This window comes from Lissotriton vulgaris, unplaced genomic scaffold (genome assembly GCF_964263255.1).
Source record: "Lissotriton vulgaris unplaced genomic scaffold, aLisVul1.2 SCAFFOLD_377, whole genome shotgun sequence".
In the NCBI taxonomy this organism is placed as follows: Eukaryota; Metazoa; Chordata; class Amphibia; order Caudata; family Salamandridae; genus Lissotriton; species Lissotriton vulgaris.
In genome coordinates, this window is record NW_028254531.1 from 191,948 (window position 1) to 216,321 (window position 24,374).

At 42.6% G+C, this 24,374-nt stretch overlaps 1 protein-coding gene across 1 annotated transcript; it reads right to left on the reverse strand.

The window, feature by feature from the left end:
• Window positions 1–11,493: 11,493 nt before the first annotated feature.
• On the reverse strand, window positions 11,494–20,750 carry LOC147659513 (melanocortin receptor 5-like). Its single transcript, XM_086951685.1, has 2 exons — window positions 20,648–20,750; window positions 11,494–12,589 (listed from the first exon to the last, which is right to left on the reverse strand). The coding sequence occupies exon 2, from the start codon at window positions 12,504–12,506 to the stop codon at window positions 11,529–11,531; it is 978 nt and encodes a 325-aa protein (XP_086807811.1). The 5' UTR covers window positions 12,507–12,589; window positions 20,648–20,750; the 3' UTR covers window positions 11,494–11,528.
• Between the last annotated feature and the right edge of the window lie 3,624 nt (window positions 20,751–24,374).

Genomic DNA, 24,374 nt, shown 5'->3' on the forward strand with positions numbered 1-24,374 from the left:
CCCCCCTTAGCTTGGATCCACTTTCTCAGGGGGCTGTCATCTACGTATATCGTTGCGACTAGCTTTAGAGGAAGACAAAGATTTACTAGTAGCCTTCTTCCATTTTGTCTTAGCTTTCCCTCTTGTTTTTCTTAATCCGGGCAGTGTGATAGTATTGACTTTATTATAAGAAGCTTCGGTCTCGCTGTCATCTTCTTCGGGTAGTTCTTCATATTCCGGACTGGAGCTCTCCTCTGCTAATTCATTTTCCTCTGCCAGTATGCTATCGTTTGCACTAAGCACCCTGTTTCCTTGTGAGAGCTTATCACTTAGTTCCTCAGCAGCTGTCTTTGCTGACACAAGCTCAGCTGGAGTCTGGGTAGCTTGGGTTAGATCCGTTAAGTCAATGTGCTTGAGGTGGGTAGTTGTGAGAGCAGTAGTTCCCGGGGTGGTCTCATATTGAAAATTATTTTCAGTAGCAATGTCTCTAACATTAATACTGCTTGGCCCTATATCGGTCATTTCAGTTCTGACACTATCAGTGATAGGCGCCTCGGCTTCTTCAGCAGAGGACCCCCCTGTATCAGTTAGACCATTAACAGAGTTTTCCTTATTCAGTCGGGTTCCCACCTCCTGCACAATAGTATTTGAGATTACTAAGCCAACTTTTCCCAGCTCTTTGGGCGTTTTTCCAGTCTCATTAGACGCAGAGGTAGCTATCTCCTTAATGGCATTGGGAGCTCCCCCAGAAGGCTGAGCACTAGCATGGTGAAGGGTCTTTACAACTTTAGAAAATAGTTTATCTAAAGGCTCAGGAATACTACCGGAATCAGTGCCTGGTTCGAATGCTCTAATTGATTGTTTAACAGCTGGTGTACCGGTTAGCGCTGTTACTGTAGGATTAATATTAACAACAGTGGCCCCCACCGAGATTTTGGAATTAGTATTAAGTGCAGCCACAGTACCTGATGTTGAGCCAGAAGTGTCCAGTTTTGCGGCTTTACCTGCCCGGTTGGATCGTGTGTTCAGCTTGGGTGCCATCACAGCAGAGTCCTGCTTTGCCTCGGCCGTCTGGCTATCAGTTAGTCCTCCGTTCTGTAAGCCTGCGATCAGGCCGAGAACTGCCCAGTTAGTACCGTGAGTCCACGCCCAGCACAGCCTCCAAACCTTCAATGTTTTTCCTAAACGACACAGAAGCTGCATTTGTCAAGTATTTCTACACTTGAGCCGTTTTCACTATTTTTCTGCACTATTAGCCGTGTAGTCTGTGTAGTGTGTCACTGCTGTGCAGGAATCTGCCTTGAAGATCCGTTTGTGTCTCTAGCCTCCAGCCCGGCAAAAGGAAAGTATACTTGTGTTTCCATAACGTTCCTGACGACTGCCGATTTCCCGCATGCAGCCGCATGCAGCCACGGTGCGTTTTTGTAAATGACTCGGTCCTCTGCCTCAGGTCAGCCGAGCTTATGCTGCTCGCATGCACCGGCAGCCTTTTTCCCACACCGCTACACCTCCAGCCTCCAGTCCAACAGCGGGGGTAGCTGTTCGGCGTCCAAGCGATGTCCGTCACAGCTCCCGCTCGGCCCCTGCTGACAGCCGCTCAGTATCCGTCACTAGCCTCCAATACGGCAGAGGGAGTGCCTGTCCGGCGTTTTCAACGCTCAGCTATGTCCATTTCAGTTCCTACCGAAAGTCAACTTCTCCACCTGCAGCGTGGTAGTTTTTTTTTTTTAAGCTGCTCCGGTCATCCTAGTGCTCGCTTGTGGAAAAAGCAGTCTCTCCGTTTCCTTGTGAAAGATACAGCGGGCGGCAGAGCTCCTCGCGCTACCATCTTGACTCCGCCCCTCGAATAGCAAGGTTTTGGCATATAAGGTAGCCGATAAAAAAGCAAGTACTAAAATTAAATCTATTAAAGGGCCAGACTCACATATATATGACCAGCCAGAACAAATTTTGGACCAGTTTGTAGATTACTATCGGAACTTGTACACCCCAGATATTACTCCTACTCTGGATGCAATATTACTATATTTAAATGAATACATGCAGACTCATAGAGACTCTGATATAGAAGTAATGCAATTACTTAGCTCGAAAATCACGTTGGCGGAAATAAACACAGCAACCTTAGCACTGCCCGGTGGGAAAGCTGCAGGTGAAGACTGCTTACCTATCGAATTGTACAAAGCTTGTGCTCAGGAACTACTACCACTCTTAGTTATTGATTCTATAGCTATTTCGGGGCAAGCTCCTGCATCTTGGAAAATAGCGAAAATAGTCTTCTTTCTCAAGAAGAACAAAACACCAGAGGATTGTGAGTCTTATCGACCGATTTCTTTGTTAAATTCGGACGCCAACATTTTCGCCAAAATCTTGGCTAATCGGCTAGCCCCTATCATGCCCGATTTGGTCAACATACAACAGCACGGATTTGTGACGGGTAGAGACACCACTGCGCATGTGAACACTGCAATAACAGCGTTCAATGTGGCCTCGACTACTCTCACCCCACTTGGCATGGTCATGCTTGACGCCGAGAAAGCGTTTGACCGAGTGGGGTGGGTATATCTTTGGGAGGTCTTAAAAAAGACTGGAATTCAAGGGCATTATTTAGACTGGGTACGCTCACTATATGATAACCCGCTGGCTAAGATTAGTTATGGGGGAAGGGAATCAGCAAACTTTACAATACATAGCGGAACCAGACAAGGCTGCCCTTTGTCCCCTTTACTTTTTGCCCTATCATTAGAACCATTTTTAAATGCACTTTCTGCCCAAGCTAATATTATTCCCGTACAGCACTGTGGTGTCAGTCTAAAAATAACGGCATTCGCAGATGACATTGCGGTATTTACCTCCGATTTAACTAAAGCTATCCCAGAAATAGTAAACGAAGCTACATTATTTGGTAATGTTTCAGGATACAAACTAAACGTAAATAAGACGCAGGTTATTTCAAACTACAAACTGACTCAAGCGATATCTGGTATTTGTCAGAGTGCGACCTATCTAGGTATTAAAATATCAGCAAGTACCGATAGGACACTTAAAATGAATTATGATTACTTTCTAAAGGAAACTGCCCTAACTTTGAAAAAATGGCATGAGTTACCAATAAGCTTAGTAGGGCGTATTAATCTTGTAAAAATGAAGATTTTACCTAAACTGCTTTACCTATTCAGGTCTATACCCCTACAACCTAGTAAACTTTTTTTTAAAAAGTTGGATGGTATATGTAGTAGCTTTGTATGGGGCTATAAAAAAGCACGCAGGGCAATAAAATTCCTGGCACTACCACTTGATAAGGGGGGGCTATCGTTCCCAAATTTTAGGTTATATTTTCTTGCCACTTTTTTTCGCCGAATACGTAGTGTTTTAAAAAACGAAAGTTCGCTTTATTATCATCACTACATGTTGGGATCTGACAGTAGTCAATTCTTGTTTCGTATGCATGATCCTAACTACTACAAACGTGTAAAGTTCAAGACAGCTAGACATATCAAAAATATTTGGGATGAAGTCATGCAAACTGATAACATCTTGTTTTTTAACGCGGATCTTAGACTTTGGTACAACCCAGGTTTGCCAAGTATTTTTTCAGATAGGGCAGGAAAACTTTGGGCTAGGTTTGGCATTAATACCTTGGGCGATTTGTATGGTCCGAATGGGTTTATGGACTTCGATACACTTAAGTGCATATATAAGTTAAACAACGATATGTACTTTAAGTATATGCAAATACGAGATTTCTTACATTGTAAAATGAAGATTGTAGACGTGGCAACCTCGGATATATTAAGATGCCTGTATTCGGAAAAAAACAAATCTCTTATAAGTACAGGGTATCGCTATCTGACATCTGGTAAAACTGATGATACTGTGAAACTAGCGGCTAAATGGTCATCAAGGCTCGATATGAACATTAACCCCACCCAGATATCCACCTCATTATGTCACATAAACTATATTATCCAGTCTTCTAATCTGAGGTTACAACTGTACAAAACTATCACGCAGCTATACTACACTCCACAACGTATCTCTAGCTGGTCATCGGGTGCACAACTTTCTGATAAAACAAAATGCCCGAAATGTGACTTACAAGCGGCAGGCATAGAGCATATGCTATACTCATGCCCGATGTTGTCTACTTACTGGAAGGGGATAATGGATGTTTTAAGGGACAAACACATTAATACTCCAACTATCACTGCACATTTGGTTTTACTGGACATGCAAGATACTCCAAGTCAACATTCAGACTTAATATCTATTGTATTTGCTTGTGCCAGGTTAGTGCTAGCTTTGTGATGGAAATTTCTCTAGCCAGACTCAGAGGCCCTAGGGCCTTGTTAAAGAAAGAAAATATTTGGCGAACCTTTTTTGATGTATGATACTTGTTCTTCATTGCATCTCTGACTATCTTGTACTACTTGAGGTCAAGTGAATATTATCTTACTTTTTTACTTTCTGTTCTTAATAATATGTCCAAGTTGTTCCTCTGGTTATCGATGAAAATAGGAAAGTGTAAACTTACTTCTTTTTTTTTCATTTCTTTGTTTCATATGTATATACATCTTATATTTTGTAAACTGTGATACATTTATACTCTTGCAATAATAAAAATACTTATAAAAAAAAAAAGAAAGGGGTGGACAATGGGTGTTGCAGTGGGTTTTCCACGGCAACACCCATTGATTTTGATGCTATCCCATATTTACAAGGGTGGCATAAATATGGGCAGCGCCAAAATTAAGACCAGGGAAAACATGGTTTTGACCTGGAGAAACGAGGAGGTGTTTTTATGTGTGCTGCATTGGGCAGCATACATAGAAACAGCAAAACACCATTGATTGTTTATGTGCAGGAAGGGACACCTTCCTGAACACAAACAATTATTAAAAAATGTCGGGTTGCAAATTCTATGTGTGCTGCATTTTGCAACACACATAGAAGTTACAAAATGCCATTACTGATTGTTTAAGTGCAGGAAGGCACACCTTCCTGCACATGAACAATCTTTCCCTGCAATGCAGGCACCCTTGCACAATGGTGCAAGAGTGCCTGCGTTGGCACTAGGCAGCTACATTTAGCTCCAGCGCCAAGGAAAATGCAGGGGTGAACCGTATTCTTGTGAATACAGTGCATCCCTGCATTTGGAAACTGGCAGAGCCTGGCGTTAGCCTTCGTGGAGTAACACCATGCTCTGACAGTTTCCAAGTACATATGCCCCAGAGTGTGATAGGAAAGTAGGACAAGAAGATAAAAGTTGGGAGGACGTGAGAGAGAGAGACCGACAGGGAGAGAGATCATGTGTGTGTGAGTGTGCATGCATGTGTGTGTATGCAGTTGATGAGGCAGGGAGGAGAGGACTAAAGCCAGATCACTGGGAGGGTAAGGCTTCAACATAAATTTGCATATTCACTTCTAATCTAGTCTAATGGTCTTTTTTTTGTTTTATATGCCGATACTGGATTTTAATGGAGATAGTCACTACAAATGTTTAAGTGCCTTTCCTTATATTGTGAATGAAGTCACACCATATTAAAAAGTATTACAACGCACTTTTACACAGAAACTAGCATCCCTATGCAACTATTACAGCTCTTTAGCTTTTTCTCATTATTCTTTTCCTGTGTAAATGGTTCAACGAGTAAAGCAGTTAAATGTATCGCAGGCTAAAAAAACTGAAGAAACTTGTGAAGTCATGCTGAATTGACTGCCCTGCTCTTACAATTGCTTCTTATAATGGCATGAGAAAAATACAAGAGGAGAGAGAGTCTGTGAAACAATGTGAGTGAGAGGGGAGAACCACGCAAAAGCCAATGGCCTAAATAAACTGTCCCAAAACCCCGTTCTCTCCGTACGACAACCTATATGTACACACTGTATGAAGATGTCTGTACCACGATGTAAAATGCAAATGATTATAGCAAGAGATATGAACATGTGTACTCGATAGAATAAATGTTAAATGAATGGCTCTTCTTGCATAGGGTATACATAGCTGTATTTTTAGGCCTGGTTTTAAGAAAAAACACAGTCTGCAGATGGAGCCCAGAGGAACTGCAGCAAGGCTTGTCTTCATACTCACTGAACGGTTTGAGCCCCACGTCTACTTCCGGTCCATCAGGTCCCAAAATAAGCTTTCTGCTGGGTCTTATATTCACCAAAGCTCTTGCAACAATGAAAGTGACAGTCGTCAAACGTCATTACCTTCTCAATGCTTGTCCGCTGGCTAATATTAATTCAGTTGTAGGCCCCGGTCACAGACCAAGGAGGCTGAAGTCCGCTTGGGGTAGCCCACGCCTCCAAAATTAGAACCTTACTAGGCGTCTCCGCAAAGAGGCCAAAGCTTCGTTGGGTAAGGAATCGAGTCACCCACCCATGACAGACAGGCACACAGACTCCCATCGAGCAGGCATGATGAGAAAAGTAGGTTATTCTTAAGCAATGTGAAGGTTTTAAACTCCAAAGCACTGAATGCACACTCTCGGATCTACAAGATGAGTTTAAAGACTTTTTGTTTTCAGTTAGTACATAAACAATATTACTCACACGATGCAATGAGGAGCTACGCAGCTGTCCGCAAATGTTTTAATTTGAAAAGACTATATTTTTGCACCAGCAGTGTTGCTCAAGTCAATGTCAAACATGAATGCCACAAAACATTAAAAAAAATCTTTTTATGTATCATTTACAAAACCATCATTATGCAGCTGGAAGAACATATTTACAGTCAGTCATGAACAAAATAAATACATAATTTACTGTATAATATAAAGTAAATATATACATATATTTTATGATAACATATACAAATATTGCAACACAGTTGCAAAGCATATGGGTGCAAATACATTCCATAAGCACATCCTCTGATGCGTTCAGATACTCATTGAGATACCTCATTTGGGTTTTCTTATTACTATTTTTTAACCGAAAATGTTGAGCAACATTCCAAATCACTATAAAAGGTTATACATTCTCTATTTTTACCTAATCCATTAAAATATAATGAAACAATATACATCGTTAATCAAACAGATGCAACATATATATGGTTTAATGGAAAAAGGCAAATGTGTGCTTAGTTCCCAGCATCGACTTTGCTATTGAAAAGTACCGAATGCATTGAAAGTGAGCAGAAAATGAAAATATGTTGGTTCCTTCCTGTCTGACTGGCAGTAGGGGGGGGCGGGGGGGGGGGGGGGCACAGATAAGTAATGAAAACAATATACTGAAAGAAGCGTCTCCATGACAACATGACCCACACCGCACACTGAAAATAGTACACCTCTGTTCAAACAAAACCAAGAGCATTAGGGAGAAACAAGTATTCTTAGGAGCCGAGTAGTCCTATATTTCGGCAACTTGCCGCAGGACGCCTGTGTCTTAGTCTTTGGTCCATAGTGAATGAGGACTGACATTCATTAACCCATTTTTTGACTCTCTCTCTACCCAGTTTCTTACTGGTTCATAATCCGCTAGCAGAAAAGCAGGACCTGATGACACCTTTGTAAATACCTTAGTTCAGGGGCCATGAGAAAAACTGGCAGGATATGTCAACTCCCTTTTCTGCACAATGAAACAGTCTTCCAGAAAATACATTGAGGTAGTTGGGGGACTGCATCAGTGGCAGAGCAAGGGTATAATTCGGTTAATCATTCGGCCTAATCAACCTCTCCCTCAGCAGTGTAGTCAAAGGCATAGTTGGTGTGACATTGGCCTCTTGGCCCACTAGGTCCTTGTGCCTCTATACCTCCTGCATTAATATTAGCTACTCCCCCGATTGTTTGGGGTTGTTTGTAATGGAGCTCGTCCCTTTGCTAGTCACTGCCTGTGGGTATTTAAAATAAGACTTGTGTTTCTTACATTCTAAATCTTGCACTAGACTTGAGGGGCCTCTTGCGCCACTGTTACGTCACGTTTTCCCATTTTAAAAGTGTTGCACCGGCGGCACAAGGCCTTCATAAATAAGGCCCGAGGATGGAAATTGCTCATACCAAATTGACCTAATATGGGTCACCACATGCAAGCACTAAAAGAATTCACACTCACTTAAAAGCATTTAGGGCCTGATTACAAGTTTGGCGGTGCAGCGTCGGGTACGCCCCACTGCCAAACCTGTGGTTGGGTAGCCCACCAGATTACAAGTGATTCTCTTGTCTGGTGGACTTTTTATTATGTTCTTACAGTGGTCCCTGAAATATGGGCACTGCCGTGGGAACACCAAAGGCAGTTCTAGCACGGCATGGACTTTCTAGTCATGCAGTGACTAGGATGCATGCACACAGGGGTCCATGGTTTTCATGAAGGAGAAGCCACAATGAAAACCCTGGCGGAGAGGAAACTTGTAATATGCTTGGCAGACCCGCAGCAGTCCCGCCAAGCATATTGCGGCATCCTGTCAGCAGCAACACTGCCAGGGAATGGCATTTTCTGCTGGCGGCTGTGGTGGGGCAATGGCGGTCCGACCGCTCTAATTGTAATTACCACTGTATGCAGAAGTTCTATGTTCTTCGCTGTAACTGAAAACCTGGAAAGTGCAGCTGACAGGATAACCAAAGAAGTTGTCTGAGAGACAGACAATATGTTTCCCCCATCACTCTTGGCAACACTAAAGAGGAGTGAATCCAACTATAAGCATCTGAGGAATGGTCCTGTGAAGTCCTGAAAGTGAATGCACCCATGTAACCTCAATAATTTCTTGCATTGATCTAAGGTAAGGTTTAATAAAAGGTATCCTTATCTGCAAATGTTTTTCTTGCAAAGGCAGGTGTTTGAAACTTTATCTTTGTTACATACAGACATGGCCATCTAATCACTTACTTGCAACCAGGCATCTCTACAAACACAATCTGTGTGATTCAAACATAAATATGTTTCCAGTGACAACCTACAGGTGTTTCCTATGCAAGGGGGCATCATAAAAAATGTTTCACAATTTGATCGAAGTCTCACAAAGTTTTGTTGTAAATCGTTTGACTGGTGTAGTGCAGGTATATTGAATAAACTATTCATTCAAATCTAGGTAGTTTAGATACATTTTATAATTCTTATAATTAATTACAGTTGCCAAGCACACCTTCTCCCTTCTGGTAGCATGTTGCTGGAATCTCATACATGCTAACATTGGGGAAAGCGAAAGGGAATATTTTAACAAGATAATTGAGAGGAATTATGTTCCCTATGAATTAACACTGGAGTGGGTGCAATTTCAGGAGGGGGAAAGCTAAATGAAAGTACTTTTTACTTTAAAAATCAGAAGTCTCCAACCTTATTGGGGTCTGTTGGTATGGGCGTTGGCTATCTCAATCATCACTTCTACAGTTAATTGAGAATCTACTTTCTTTCTTTCTACAGCAAAAGACATGAAAAAGTACTTTGAACTCTGTTAATGAAAGATGTATCGACAGCAAGAAACTGCCCTAATGGTGCCAATGCTCTTAAGGAATAACATAAAATACCATGGTTATTTTCAGATGTGAAATGACTTTTAGGCATCCTTAAGGTGGAGGCAGATTAACTTTTTGATTGTTTTAGTTTGACTCAAGATTGCCCAGATATGATGATGTTCCACTAGTTCCTAGCAAGATTGCATCCTTTCCCTTATGGTCAAGCCAAAAATAATTATTGTAGAATTCTGGATGTCCACAGTAACTGGATGTGCAAATGTCCTACGTTTGTTCGTGCAAACCTTCTTATATTTCGCATGAGTATTTTGATTACCCCCATAGTTTGCAAACATTTCAGCAAACATTTCTGCGTGTGACTGTTCAAATTCAATTCGGGACTCTTCCTTTCCTTTTAAGTTGTTTTGAGGAGGAAAGATTGTTAACATTCATCCTGTCTACATTTGCGAGGAAAAAACTGTTTTAGAATCACTTAGCAACAACACATTTCTTTTAAGCATCAACCTGGCACTTGCAAGGAAATATTACTGGTACCGTTTCCAGCCCTTTCAATTAGTGTGATAGGGGGATCCTTTTTTTTTAGTGTTGTAGTCTTGTTTTGCTTCGTTTGAACTAATTAGCCGAACACAAATGAAATCAATATTTTGTAGGTTAAAAGTTCAGGACATGAAACAATGTCAGTAAAGGCTTGTAGGTAGGTGGTTACCCCAGGTAATCCCCTCTTTATGTGAAACTGGGAAGCTGTCCTCAAGTGATCTGCAGCTGAATACATCCACACTCAAAATTCAGGGCTTTTAACCTCATATTCAAGACAACAAAATATGAATAGCTCATCGGTTGCTTCCTTTTGGGGATGCATTCATTCATACACCATTTTAAAGGATAAAACATTTTAGAACTAGTAGAATGTCAGTGTCAATATAATCTTCATATAATATATAATCAGTGGAGCACACATTTTCCTGCCACACATGACATGACCTAACCTCGTCCTTGTAAAAAGTGTACAAAGATATGTCTATGCAAGCACAGTTCAAACCAAACCCAAATTATGCCATGTTCTGAGCAAATTCATTATGAATACTGCACATAGCAACACAATTCATACTGCATCAGTCATAAATAATACCAACTGCACTTCTAATGCTTATAACTCGTCAGCAATCACAGCTGAAAAGGTACCCTAGCACTTATATATGGTTGTAAAACGATGTACTATTTGCTCCAGTGAGCTCGTTCTATAGTTTGTGGTATCTATTCACATTACATTCGTGTGTGTATCGGATCTGAAGGATTAACTTGTGCATAGGGCTTTGAAGAATTCACGCCATTAAATACACTCAACACATTACATGTACAGACTCATATGTAAACATAAGTGTGTCCCTTTTCAAGACTCTGAATGCCATTTTGCCATGCCAAGCCCTGTTTTACTCATACATTACTTGAGATACGATGTAGAGCTGTTTATTCTTAAGGATATAGTTCAGGCAGAACATACAGGGTGACTTTGAGATGTAAAGGATCCACCTTGTTGTTTCAGTCTGTTGGATGTAAGAAGGGTTACACAGTGAGGAAGTTTCCAATCATGCAGTTGTCACCCTGTCCATGAGTCGCAGAGTTCATCCATCCTTTAGGGAATTCCTAAAATAGACCACTCAGGATGGAGTTGCAACAAAAACACAGCCACCCTCAAGGATGCCACTCCCTGAGTGTTCTTTTTGTCTTTCAAGTTGATCTTTTTCACTGTGAAAAGAATCTGTACTGGACATGCCTCTCTTAATCCTTAGAGCCTCTTGACTGTTGACTTTTCAGATGATTGGGAGTTTAAGATGACATGAAAACTCTCTCCGTTCCCAGGGTTTGAACATATATGATAGCTCAATATAGCAGCAAATGTAAAATGTCTTTACCAATGGAGAACGGCATTTGGTCTTTATGACAAAGGGAAACATTCTGTGAGCATTAAACCTAACAAACAATTGAATGAACTTGTCCCTGGAGCATGAACCACAGATTACAGAAAACAAAGACTTTCTTCTGATTCCCAGTGGACAGTTCACATACTGCAGAAATCACTCATCCTGGGCAGTGTATGTTTTGCATTTTGTATCCCCAGATGGTAGAGGTGATATTTTAATACTTGCTGGAAAGCCCACAAGCAGCTCTCAAGCCGTAGCAGCAAATGATCTCTTTGAAGGTCTTCCGCATCTCCTGACTACGGAAGGCGTAAATCAAGGGGTCGATGATAGAGTTGCACATAATGAGGATAAGGTACATGTTGAAGTGAGACATGAAACAGACGCAGTACAGGTTTTGTGGGCAGGAAATCATCAAAATGAGGTGGAGGAAGAATGGGGCCCAACAAACGATAAAGATGCCCAGCAATATGGTCAGCGTGATGGCCCCCTTCATGCTGGTCCTTTGGTGGACCGAGTTGTAACCAGGCAGAGCAGCTATTCTCTTAACATGGGTTCGTGCGAGCATAAACATGTGGATGTACAAGGACACCATAAGAAACAGCAATGTGAAGAACATCGTAATGAGGCAAATAATGGAATATGTCGACTCATAGTAAACAATGAAGATAATCCCACAGCCTGTGCAAAAGGTCCATATACATGCAATAATGGCCCCAGCTCGCTTTACGGTCATGATGTTATGGTATCGCAGGGCATAGAAGATAGTGACATACCTGTCTACGGCTATTGCCAGCAAGCTGCACATTGAGGCTACAACAGAAATGCAGATCAAGGAGTCAAATATATTGTCTATCTGGCGCACAAAGGCCTCCTCTATGATCAGGTGGTTGTTGTTGATTAGATTGATGGTTATGGTCTCCCAAGCATTGGACACACTGACCAACATGTCTGCAACGGCTAAACTGCAGACAAAGAAGTACATCGGAGAGTGCAGATTCTTGTTCTTGATTATCGCCAAGATGACCAAGATGTTTTCAAGAAGGCTTATGATGCCAAGGATGAGGAAAACCTCAGTGGCTATGAACACTTGCTCACATGACCCAAGGTTGCTTTTCACAGTGGGTGTGCTTATGTTGCTCCCAGAGGTGCTCAAATTTAATTCAGAGATATGTGGGTGATGGGTTAGGTTCATCGCTGGAGGAAATTGCGTTTTTTATTTTCAGACAGGTGTTCGGCAAAGTTATCGAAGTGCATTTCCAAGAAAGTTGAAACACTCTGTCAAAGGGTGATATGAGCAGAGCAAACACATGTTAAAAGCATGGAAAAAACAAGTAAAAGTCTTACATTATTATCAAGTGCTTAGCTATCAATGCAGGCCAAGAAGTGGATGCCACCTCTACATCATGTGCAAGGCATACAGACGCAGGCTTCTTACATCAATAATTACATTTTATTCGATTTCAGCAGATTCTTGAGCATTAAACAGTACATACAAAAAAGACAAAATGAAGCATGAACCTTATACATTATAGACAACTAATCCTCTCATCCCACATTATGACACGATTTCTGAACCCGAGTACCCCAAGAATCAGCAAGGTTGGTTATCTCTTAGTGTAGGATAGTGGGTTACTGTTTGAGAGGGGTGAAACTCTACTCAAGCAGCAACCACAATCTCTGTCAGGGTGAAACACAAGCAAACCCCAAATTAACCTGCACTTAACCTCCTGGTAGCTTGGCACAAAGCAGTGAGGCTTAACTTGGAGACAATGCGCAACGTATATGTGCAGCACTTCAAGCAGTAATAAACTGAACACACAACTAAAAGAAATCCAACACAGATTTAGGTCCAAATTTATTAAATGATTTCAGATCAAAATGAAAAAAAATCTATCAATTCAACCGAGATAGGCAATGTTCAAGATTTAGGGGAAAATAGTGCCTAGAAGCACCAGCTGTGAATATCTGGTGATGCTGGACCGGGACAAAGGCACAAGTTCAGACCTACTGAAATGGAGGGCGAGCAGGCTAGAGGGACCAAGTTAGGCCCCCTGAGCAAACCACCTTAAATCCTGGTTTGTGAAGCATTGAGAGATCCCGTGTCAAGTTGCACAGTGGCAGTTCTGAGGAAGCTGCTAGGCTGCAATGTGGAGTCCATGTGTCATCCTCGAGGATGCCATTGATGAGAGGCTTGTGATGTGAAGTCCTGCATAAAAGATGCATTGTGCATTGGCGGGTCTAAAAGAAGCTGCGGTGCTGCAATGCGAATTCCTGCGTCATCATCAATGATACCGTTGACAAGTGGTTTGCGATGTAAAGGCCTGCACTGAGGATGTGTCTCGTAGGGGCAAGTCGGAGGAGACTGCAGGCTCCGATGTGAAGTCTGGCATTGGGGATGTGTCACTCTCCAAGCAGTTTCAAAGTGGAGCTGCTAGGAGATACATCATGCAGCATCAGTTCAGCCCACAGGCACAACCAGTTGGGCAGAACAACTTCAGGCCCACTTCCATGCGAACCGGACTGGGGTGGCACCACTTGGATGGCAAGATTCACACCAGTCAGAGTCAACGTGCTGGGTTTGAGGTGGTTGGAGTATTTTCTGTCCCTGGGGCTCTGATCAGGAGGCCATCCAAATCGCCCTTGGAGTCCATCTGAGGGTCCTGGGTTCAAGATGCAGGTCCAGTCCAATTCACTCAGGCAGCAGGTCTGCAGGTAGCAGGGCAATACAGTGGCAGACCTTCTTGCAGATCAGCACAGCAGTCCTTCCAAGTTTTCCACAGATTAAGAGTTGGATTTAAGGGTTCATTATTTATACCTGCCATCCACTTTGAAGGAGGAGAAGGTTTTAGAGGCTTTCACCCCCAGAGGTGCTTGGAATTTCTTGCCTTCCTGTCTTGCTCCCAGCTTTTTGGGGTTCACATAAGACTAATGTCACACCCTTAGTGAGAGTTCCCAGGCTGACCCTCTGTAATGTCCAAGTGCGGTAGGTGACAGGGCCTTCCCTTCATCAAGTCAGAGATGGCCCATCTTGCCAACACCTATTCCATTTTGTCTCACTGTCTGGGAGCAATACACAAAGACCAAAAGCCTGCTATACCTGGTCATGAGACCTAGGGTACAGGCAGTAGGCACCAAATGGCTGGAACAAGAAAATGTCAACCTTCTACAAGTAGAGTTTTCAGCATTGTAACTTAAAATCCAATTTGACCAGTATAGAGGGCTTTAAATTGGAATTCTTTAGATACCAAACTCAACATTTCTACCTGCTCCCAAATGAAATTCATCACTTAATAAATGTAATAAGTTAACTAAATATTATCCTACGGGGGAGGAAGGCCTTACAATAGCGAAAAGCATATTTAAAGGTTTTTACCATTGAGACATGTAATAGTTAAAAGCACATAGCCAACTTTTTAAATACACTTGACCCTGCTCTATGGGCTAGATAGTGCCCATCCTAGAGGAGACTAATATGTATTAAAAAGGAAGGTGTACAACTGGCAAAAGGCTTATTTTGCCAGGTCGAGATGGCTGTTTAAATGTGCACACACAGACTACATTGGCAGGCTGAAAGGCTACTTAAGTGGGTGGCACAATCAGTACTGTAGCCTACTAGTAGCATTTAATTTACAGACCCAGTGTACAAGTAGTACCACTTTACTAGAGACTTACAAGTAAATTTAAAGTACCAATTTGCTGAAATTCAATTTCACCATGTATAAAGGAGAAAACACAAGCACTCTAGCACTGGTAAAATGAGCAGAGTCATAAAAGCCAACAGAAATATGCTCAGGAAACAGGAGGGTGAAGGCAAAATGTTTGGGGATGACCCTGCAGAAAGGGCCAAGTCCAAAACTTAGGTAGAATTTTTTGTTTTGTAATGAAGGTTTTGTTGATGAATGAGACTTTAAGACACGTTTTTCTTAGACGTGGGCAATGCGAAAGAAAGTACTCAAGACTTCTCAGAGCATTATTCATTTGGGGTTGTGGTCTAAGAGGTCTACGTAGGGTTACAGGAATATTTTATGATATTGGGCACAATCCGCCAATTTCAATTTCCTTTTACATATCATTGTCTTGAGGAGTGTTACCTAAAATATTTACTAACTAATCCAAGAATAAGATTCCCACAATCCACCCATCTGTTCAATGGAAGCACAGTACTCATGAAGTGACCTGGTAACCCTACGAGTGAGAAATCAATGCATCTTTCCAACAGGTGCGGTCCATCTAACCAAAACAATATCCTAGTAGACAATTAAGGCATAGCAAGAATATGTTTAATAAATACCTCAATAAATACTTGAAAGTAATTTAGTTTACCTTTTTGTATTGCCCTCTTAGCACTCCTGGTAGCTTAGTGCATTCAGAATGCTAAGCTCTTTGTCAGCAAATATATTTCAGTGGACCTAACAACCACCCCATCTTTTCAAGCTACCCACCCACAGTGAACACCACCCACCCTAGCCCTAATGATGTGTGTCCATGCCTGACACATAACTTTGACCATTTCAAACTATTAATGTGAGCATCCTAGACTGACATTAAAGTGTGTGTCCCATTTGACGTTTCCACTGAAAGGCATAGGGTCGAAAGGACACTAGGGTGACTGCTTGCTGGGCCGTTTAAGTGAGGGTCGAATGCTGAATGCTGGCCACATACATCAAATGATGGTGATTCAAGACCCAGGGAACAAACAATGTCAATGCCACAATCCCACCGGTTCAGTTTACTGCAGTTTAGCTGGGATAGTTTGCAAAGTTATAAGTATGTCTGTAGCTGACAATGCAACACAATTTCATCCTATTCTAGTGAAGTGCATGCAGTTGAAAGTTCAGGCTGCAACATTTGTTTGTCATATGCTACATTCCTGATAACAGTGTGTCAGTTTTGGAACTGCACAGGGGTGCCAGTTGCTACAAGCCGTCATTTTAGGAATATGGAATATGTTTCCTTTAATAGCATAAACTTAAAACTCAACTGCTCCGATGAGCTCTTTAGAACTTGTCAGATGAAGGAACTACTACATATAGGGAAGAGGGGTGTGACCAAGATCACACAAGTTGATCAAGTGGGAAAGACAAGGTAAAACCACAGGTTTGAAAGGTTTAAAGTCAGGAAAATTAGCAGCAAGACTATTTCCTCTTCAAATATGTAACTTCAATGCACAAGTTGGTTACCTTAAGGAAAACAACACAATGATAGCTAGCCTACATATATCAGATATTTTGCACTGTAGATACCAACTTATTGATAACAAAGTTCTATGTGGCAAAGCAGCCAGAATGGGAGATTTCTTTAAAGGGTATTAGCCTTTCTGTGTCAAATGGTCACCTGTTTATAGGTATCGTATTTTCATCATTAAAATCCGCACAATAAAGCGTGCAAATCAGCTTCAACTATCCAGAAGAATGAAAAGCTGGTAAAGAAATCCATATAGCCTCTTAACTACATTTTTGAGTTAATCATTTGCATGAAAGATTGCGTGTTTGTATGTTCTTCAAGAGGTGCATAGCAATATCACTATCTTCTGTTAATGAATCACCCCCTCTTCCCCCAGGGCCGGACTGGGAACCAGAACCGGCCCTGGCAAAGTGCTCGGCCAGCCCCCCCACCCCCCTCCGGGAGGAGCAGGGGGAAGGGGGGCGCGACAGCGCTCTGTGCCAGGGCCGGTTTTCAGCCGTTTTTGTTACAGGGCCATTTTTGCTGCAAAAACGGCCCTGTAACAAAAACGGTCCCCAGGGACCCAAAACCGGCCCCCAAACATGCGGCCCACCGGGGGATTGCCTGGTGCCCGCAATGGCCAGTCCGGGCCTGTCCTCCCCCACATCTGCTGTGTGCTTAGAATCCGTGCCAGGTGGCTTGTTGTAAACCAATCCCAGAATAATGCTGGGACTGCAATGACAAGTACCCACTCGGGCTTTATCACACTATAGACAGAGCGCCAAGTGGGCAGGTTCTATTGGAAAGAACGTTGGGGAGAGGAGTTGGCCTAACGGCTAGGGCGGTCGACCTCTAATCTGGGGAAGTGGGTTTGAGTCTCGGCAATGACGCTGAACATCCTGTGATTCTGGGAGAATCACTTAATCTCCCGTGCCTAACAAAAATGAATGTGTGCTCATGTAATGCAATTGGTGCTATGTGAAGCGCACTGATACATGATTCAGGTCAAGTTCGCGCTATAATAAAACCCTGTTATAAAAAGAAAACAATAATGTTTTTGAGTTTTTACATTTTTTTCAGAACAGTTCCTGTAGTTAATTAACAAACGTTTCTGAGCAGTTAATGTTGACCTTCTGCTTCCTCAGGCTGAAATGGCAGAGGGTTCTCTTGTATTGTGAAACGATAGAAGAGACACAGCTTGAAAAAAGCAAGCCCCCTTACAGGGTGCCTTCAACCTTAAGGAAATTTAATGTGTGCAACTGGTTAATCAGCAAATCTTGAGGCTCGTTGGGAGCTGGTACAGGCTTTAATAGATGGAGTCATTTGAAGCTACAATGTGACAAGGAGTCATTCTTTTAGGGAGGTGCTGTAAGGGTGTTACTAGTCCTAGAATGCACTTTTAAAGAAACCTATAAAAGGTTTGTGCTAGTTTCAGGCTGACTGTTTATTGTTAAAAGTCAACGTTTTTAGAGAACTTTATGCACTTTAAAACTGAAGGGCTAATTTATGAGAGGCTTATGCTGCCAGAGCGTCCCATTTATTGACACTCCGGCGGCCAGCCATGGCCCGTGCAGGTAAGAGCAGTGGGGCCATGTTGGGGGGCAAGTCAACAGATAACCACAAGGGAAAATTAAATAAATAATTTTTGGAGCCAGCCAGAATCCTTGACCGTGTCCTCAAAGAAAATAGTCAAACTTTCCTTTTGGGCCCTTGCGAGCCATGACGCAGTATACGTTGGAGCACATGGCCCCATAACTGAAACATTTTTAATGGTATAAAATGTGGCCCAGTTTGAAATATTTCTTGATGAGATTCAGCCACCATTGGCGAAAACCCTGTATCTAAAATATAGGTATGGCATACTAAGAACCCGAAAAACCGAGACAAAATGGGGGAAAATCAGCAACGATAAATGCACTTTATGCACAAATAATGTAAGAGAAGACATTTTTCACATTTTATTTTTCTGTTCAAGCTATGCAGAAACAAGAAGGAAATGGATAGTGCCATTGTGCCGTAATATCGGATCAACTTCGCATAAGGAAGCTGGTAGAATATTAATTACGGACACTAGTCAAGTAATTGTGTTTGGCATCAGTAGATTTCTCTTGGCTGTAAAATTCATTAGACAAAAATTGTCTCTGCCGTTTTAAGCGTATGTAGCAAGAATTGTTAACTGGCAGTTATAACCCAATTTAATGTTTTTTTTAACTTTGTAAATATTTTAACAAATCTTTTAACTATATTTATTGATGTGTGTTTCAAGCCCCAACTCATGATTTAGCTGTGAAGGGTTATGGTAATTTTTTGGTCAAGCACCAGCACTTTCATTGACTGTATATTTTTGTACATTTGTCGCTAATAATGTGGTCATGTATATTATGTATTTTGAATATCTTTTATGGTGCAATTGCAACGAAATAAAGATTATTGAACAAATAAATAATTAATTTTCCCTTGTCGGCTGTTGAACCCCCCCTCTCCCCCCCCCCTTACCCGGCCTCACGGCTCTTACCTGCACGGGACACAGCTGCCAGCGGCACAAGCCTTTCTTTACTCTGCATCGAGGAGGCGTTCCATGGGCGTTGCAGGGGGGTTTCCCACGCAGTACCCATGGATTTTGATGCTACCCCAGATTTACTTAATCAAGTAACCTGGGGCAGCGCCAAAACGTTACCCTCCCGGAAAGCAGGTGTAACGAGGAGAAATATTTTTAATTCTCCTCATTTTTTCCTCTTACCATGTGTCTGCAGTACATATGGAAAGATGACAACACCTCTTGGTATTGTTTTGTACAGGCAGGTGCCCCTTCCTGCACAAAAACATTAATGGCTGCAACGGAGGCAACCCTTGGCGCTAGGCAGCACATTGTGTGCCAGAGCAGGGGGAAGGGACAGGAATGCACTGTATTTCATAAATGAAGTGCATTCCTGCCCTTTCGCATTGGCATAGGGCAGGGCAGAAAGCAGACTTGCAGCACTGCACTATGTCAATTCCTCATAAATGAGGCCCTGAATCTTTTGCCGCATGTTGCACACCTGTCAACCTCTTGAATAAAAAAAAACAAGTGACGCTTTAAGAGGATAATCTCATTAGGTGAATGTGGAAGGAACACAAAAAAGGCGGCTGACACCTGCAAATTATGGGTGAGTTGACAGATATGATTTTTTGACAGCCTATCTCATTCTGTGTATGCTAAAACTATAGTTTACACTGAATAAAATAGCCTATCTAACAATGTTTGTAATGCATTTCGTTTTAAACTGCAGCATCCTACTTTCTGCAATCTGTAATACATTTTTAATCTAAAGAATTCCATATTCACAGCGCTTCCTGTCACAAGCTGGGGATTCATATCTTCAACTCAATCTATTCCCCAGGGCTCTAACCAGGGTTCAAATTAACGACACACAGATGTCTGAAATCCTCACGCGAACAAACTTAGCTTTCCTTTCCAGAACAATGCATTTTCCCACTGATCACTTTAACTTGCCTCTAATTTTCACTTCAGGTTTGTGCATTATATTCTATTCGCAAATGCCTTCGGGTGAAGTGCCTACAATTTAGTGGCAAGATATGTTGTTCTTTTTAGCCACGTCACTCACCCCTAGCTCAGCTCTGTTGGCAGAATGGCCGCAGGCGCTCAGTCTCATAATTCATTTGTTGTTCTTTGCAGTTTAAGAGCTGGCTGTAATAAATATAGTTGATGCTGTAAATGGGCAGGTACTCACAGGTACTGCGTACCTTCTCTTATTGAATTTGAAAGGCAGAGTACTAGCCCTTTTTAGCAGGGGTGCAACACTTTTAATTGGAGAGTACCAGCACTTCTCAGTAGCAATAGGTACTCCGAATCAGTCGGTACCTACATGTTCATATATGTCCATTTCAAACACGGAGTATGGTGTTACCGGGGAGGGCAGAAGTGCACATCCTTGTTTCTCTTTCTTTTAAGTGAGGTGTCCCGTGAGCGGAGGCTTCGGGGAGGGTAAGAGGGCAAACACTCAAAATGATATCTGACAACAAACGGCATATTGTTTCTACATTTAGCATACCACACAGCGCAAAAACTGTGTGAACTTATAGCATGAACCGGTGCAACCGCTGGTCATAAAAAAATGTTTTTAAGTGTTAACGATAAATTCTAGTTCAATGGTGGAATTAATTCCTCACCTGATATTAGATTTCGTCTGCACATCTTCGGATAATGCTGAAGCGCTTGTCGTCTTCTTTGAAACGTCCGGCAGTTGAGAGTTTCAGTTCTCAATTGACGATTTTGCTCGACCAGATAGTTGAAGAAAACCAAAACATCGCTATCCCCAAAAGCAATTTGGAAATGGTTGTTTTTAAAACGTATAAAGATGTACAGATATTCTACATTCATTCCTGGGAGCGAAAGCTGCCCCTGAATTTCCGCACTTGCTACGGAACTGTGCTTTTATATGTCTTTGGGGTATTGACTTCACAGCTGTAATAAGACCCCGCCTCTTACACGCTGCCATCGAGAAGCAAAGAAGGTTGGGTGTTGGCCGCCACCTAGTGGACACAAGCGTCATTCTCCCCTTACACCTGCAGCTGCAAACTGTATTTCGATTCGTTTTAGATGCAAACAGGTGAATCATTTAAAGAAGAGCTTGAAGTGGCTGTCTTGAATTTGTCGCATCAACATAATAGCCGACAAGAAGAGCGCGTTTACCACTGTTTTCTACCCTTGCTTCTTTTATACGAACTAAAAGGAGAGAGAGACTGCTCTTGCAACGGTTGTTCCACTAGCCCTATAAGCAATTCAAAACATATATAAATTTCCCTTTAATGCTGAGTACACTTACTCACACTGAGAGAATAAACGTTAGCGTAGTAAAAGATAATTCCACTACACTGAGCAATTTAGTCAGCTGAGTTAACTTAATCCATGTCAGCGATAGTATATTGTTAGACAACGGAAAAGTGGCGCATCCCCTTTTTGTTTTTAATGTATTAATAATTTGGGGTGGTGGCCTTTGCAGCGATGAGGTGTAGACACCTGCCCAGATTCGCACAGTGTAAGCGCATAGCCGCAATCTTGGTGGTGTGGGGTGGTGGTGGCGAAGGGGGTGGAGGGGGGGGGGGGGTAGGGGGGAGAGGGGGTAGGGGGGTGAAGGAGAAAGAAGTAGTAGGCCTTTTCCCGATTTATTATTTTAAAGCATTGAGGACAAATTTGTGCCTTGCCCTTTTCCAAAACATTTCCCCAAATACATTGATTAAAAAGCAATAGGTTTAAAATGTGATTCTTAACTGAGTGATAAAATGTAAGGATAAAGGTTCCCTAACAGCAACAATTGATGCAAACAAAACTCATGCTTACACAATCCCCGCAGCTCCTATGGAATCTCTACCTTTCCCTGCAACACAGCCCTGTGCTCCATGTCTTGGGGACCTGTCGGCTCCTTGTGTAGGTATAAGGAATGGGCTGCAGTTCACATCTGCAGCATAGCTGCTATTTCAAATACTCCGGACCAGTTTGTAAAATAAGGTCTGAGTAGCATGTCTATATTCATGCCGTGGAAATTGTGTGCTGCCAATCAATCAATCACTTCTAAATCATGGCCCTATCACCCCTAGGGGTATCTCAGCGTGACACTATCACCCCTAGGGGTATCTCAGCGTGGCACTATCACCCCTAGGGGTATCTCAGCGTGGCACTATCACCCCTAGGGGTATCTCAGCGTGACACTATCACCCCTAGGGGTATCTCAGCGTGACACTATCACCCCTAGGGGTATCTCGGAGCAGAGGTTGCTGCGTTTGTGTTGGAAATACAGGTCTTGGGTTGCTTTCTGAAGCCTGCCAGGGAGGGTGCCATTCGGAGGTGTTGGGGGAGGTCATTACAGGCGTTGGCGGAAAAATAGGAGAATATGGGCCCCCGCTGCAGGTGCAATGTAAATGTAGTATACTTGTAAAGCGCACAGCTGCCCCAGCAACGGGGCGTCCCGGCGCTGTATAACGCTGCGGAACCCTTCCTGGCTCTCCCTGTGAGATGCCCCTCCAAGGTGAAGCCAGGCATCCCAGTGTTGTTGGGACCATTGTGGAGATTAAGCAAGCTATTGCCCAGAGTTGCAGTGTGGGACCCATGATTAGAGTAGGCGCCGAGGCGAGAATTATCAAGTCCGCAGACATTGAGCACAAGACTTTGCCGCGTCGGGACTTGAACCCTAGTCCAGGGTCTGATCTCTGCTTCGAAGTCTGCCGCTCTAACCAGTGAGCCACACTTCTCCACTGAAGCAATGGATGCCGGGGACATGTGCGAGGGCGAGTGAAGTAGATTGCAGGTGCCTGGAGTAAAGATGGAGGTTCAACTGATGGTTGATGTAGGAAGGTCCTTGTTTGTGGAAAGCTTTGTAGGCGTGTGAAAGTGTCTTGAACTGTCATCTCTTCTGCACAGGCATCCAGTGGAGGTTCCTGGGGAGACCTGCAGGTACGCTTGGGGAGGTCCATGATGAGTCTGGCTGCCGTGTTCTGTATTATCTGGAGTCTTCTGAGGAGTTGGGTGGAGTTGTTTGCACTGTTTCTCTAACTGCATCACATTGCTTAATTGTAGGTAGTTTGACCATACACAACACTCTGTTTCTGTCTACAAATGTGTGTAAATCCTTTGTAAGCAGGACCTGGTATTTTGTAATTGATATTACCTCCTGCGACGACATTATCGTCAACTTCCGTTTATGTGAAGCTGTATCATCGTATTGTACTCAGGCGCGCAACACCCATTGGACTCACCGAGCTTCAGCCCTCCCCTCCCCCACCGTTGTGTATGGCAGCCCGGGATTAGACAGATCCCGGGCACACACCCGAACGTTTCACAGGTCTTTAAAAGACCATTTGAATGTTAATTAGACCTTGCAGTTGTTTCACCCCTTCTAAGAGCCCGTGCAGCTCCAGTCTGCCTACTGATTAAAGGTTCAGCCCCCCCCCCCGAATTTTTTTCTTAGCCCCCCCGAAATTTGGCTCTAGTTGCTCCTCTGATTGTACTCATTCTATGTCAGAGGTAACCAACAAACATATCGTTACAGATCGTCAAGTCCTATTGGTGGCAATGCCTTCTTCTGTAGCTGCCCCTTTAACTAGACAGACCAGTGCTTGATGAAAGTATAGCAATATTTGACATGACTACGAGCAACCCGGCATCTAGGTGACTGAGGGAGATAGCACGTCTTCAGATCATCTGCCACGATTTCTAATAGTGCATCACTTCAATTTCTAAGGGAAATACATTAGCATCTTAAAAACCTCATTAAAAATAATAAATCTCCACAGTCGTAAGACAAGAAATCACTTGGGTTTTGGACGCCATTGCTAATTGCATTAAGTAGCCATATCAAAATAGTCCCACTGACAACCAAAATACATTGCAGGACAAGTGTCTACCATTATTTGCAGTTAAGTATAATTTTTGTATATAGTCGTGCTGCATATGCTGACATTCTAGAAGATCTTTATCATTATGACTATTTTTTATATAGTGCTTAACTATTTATGTAATGACACTCTTTATAGGCGCTGTAAAAGCGTTTCCTACTTGATGAAATGAGGAAGAAAAAATAGAGTGAAAGCAAGATTACCATAGGTAATGTTGCAACAACAACTGCTGGTCTATACTGTTTCGTATCACAGCGGCTAAATACAACGAAAGCAAACGGTTCTACTACATAACTTCCTCTTTTGCAACGGGTCATTCATTACCTTCTTGCTCTGCAAATACTGCTATGGGGGTTCCACACAACTACTGCCTGTCAACAGGAAAACAAATTGGCTGGCAGTCCACACGATCACGCTCTACTCAACAACTCAACCTGTCATAACATTTGTAAGTAGGTCACGGTCTCACACAATTTGCTAACTTGTAGCACAACTGTGACCTCAC

What these genes read in the sequence shown, in the direction of transcription:
- LOC147659513 (XM_086951685.1), bottom strand. Translation starts at nt 12,506, where the DNA reads ATGAACCTAACCCATCACCCACATATCTCTGAATTAAATTTGAGCACC.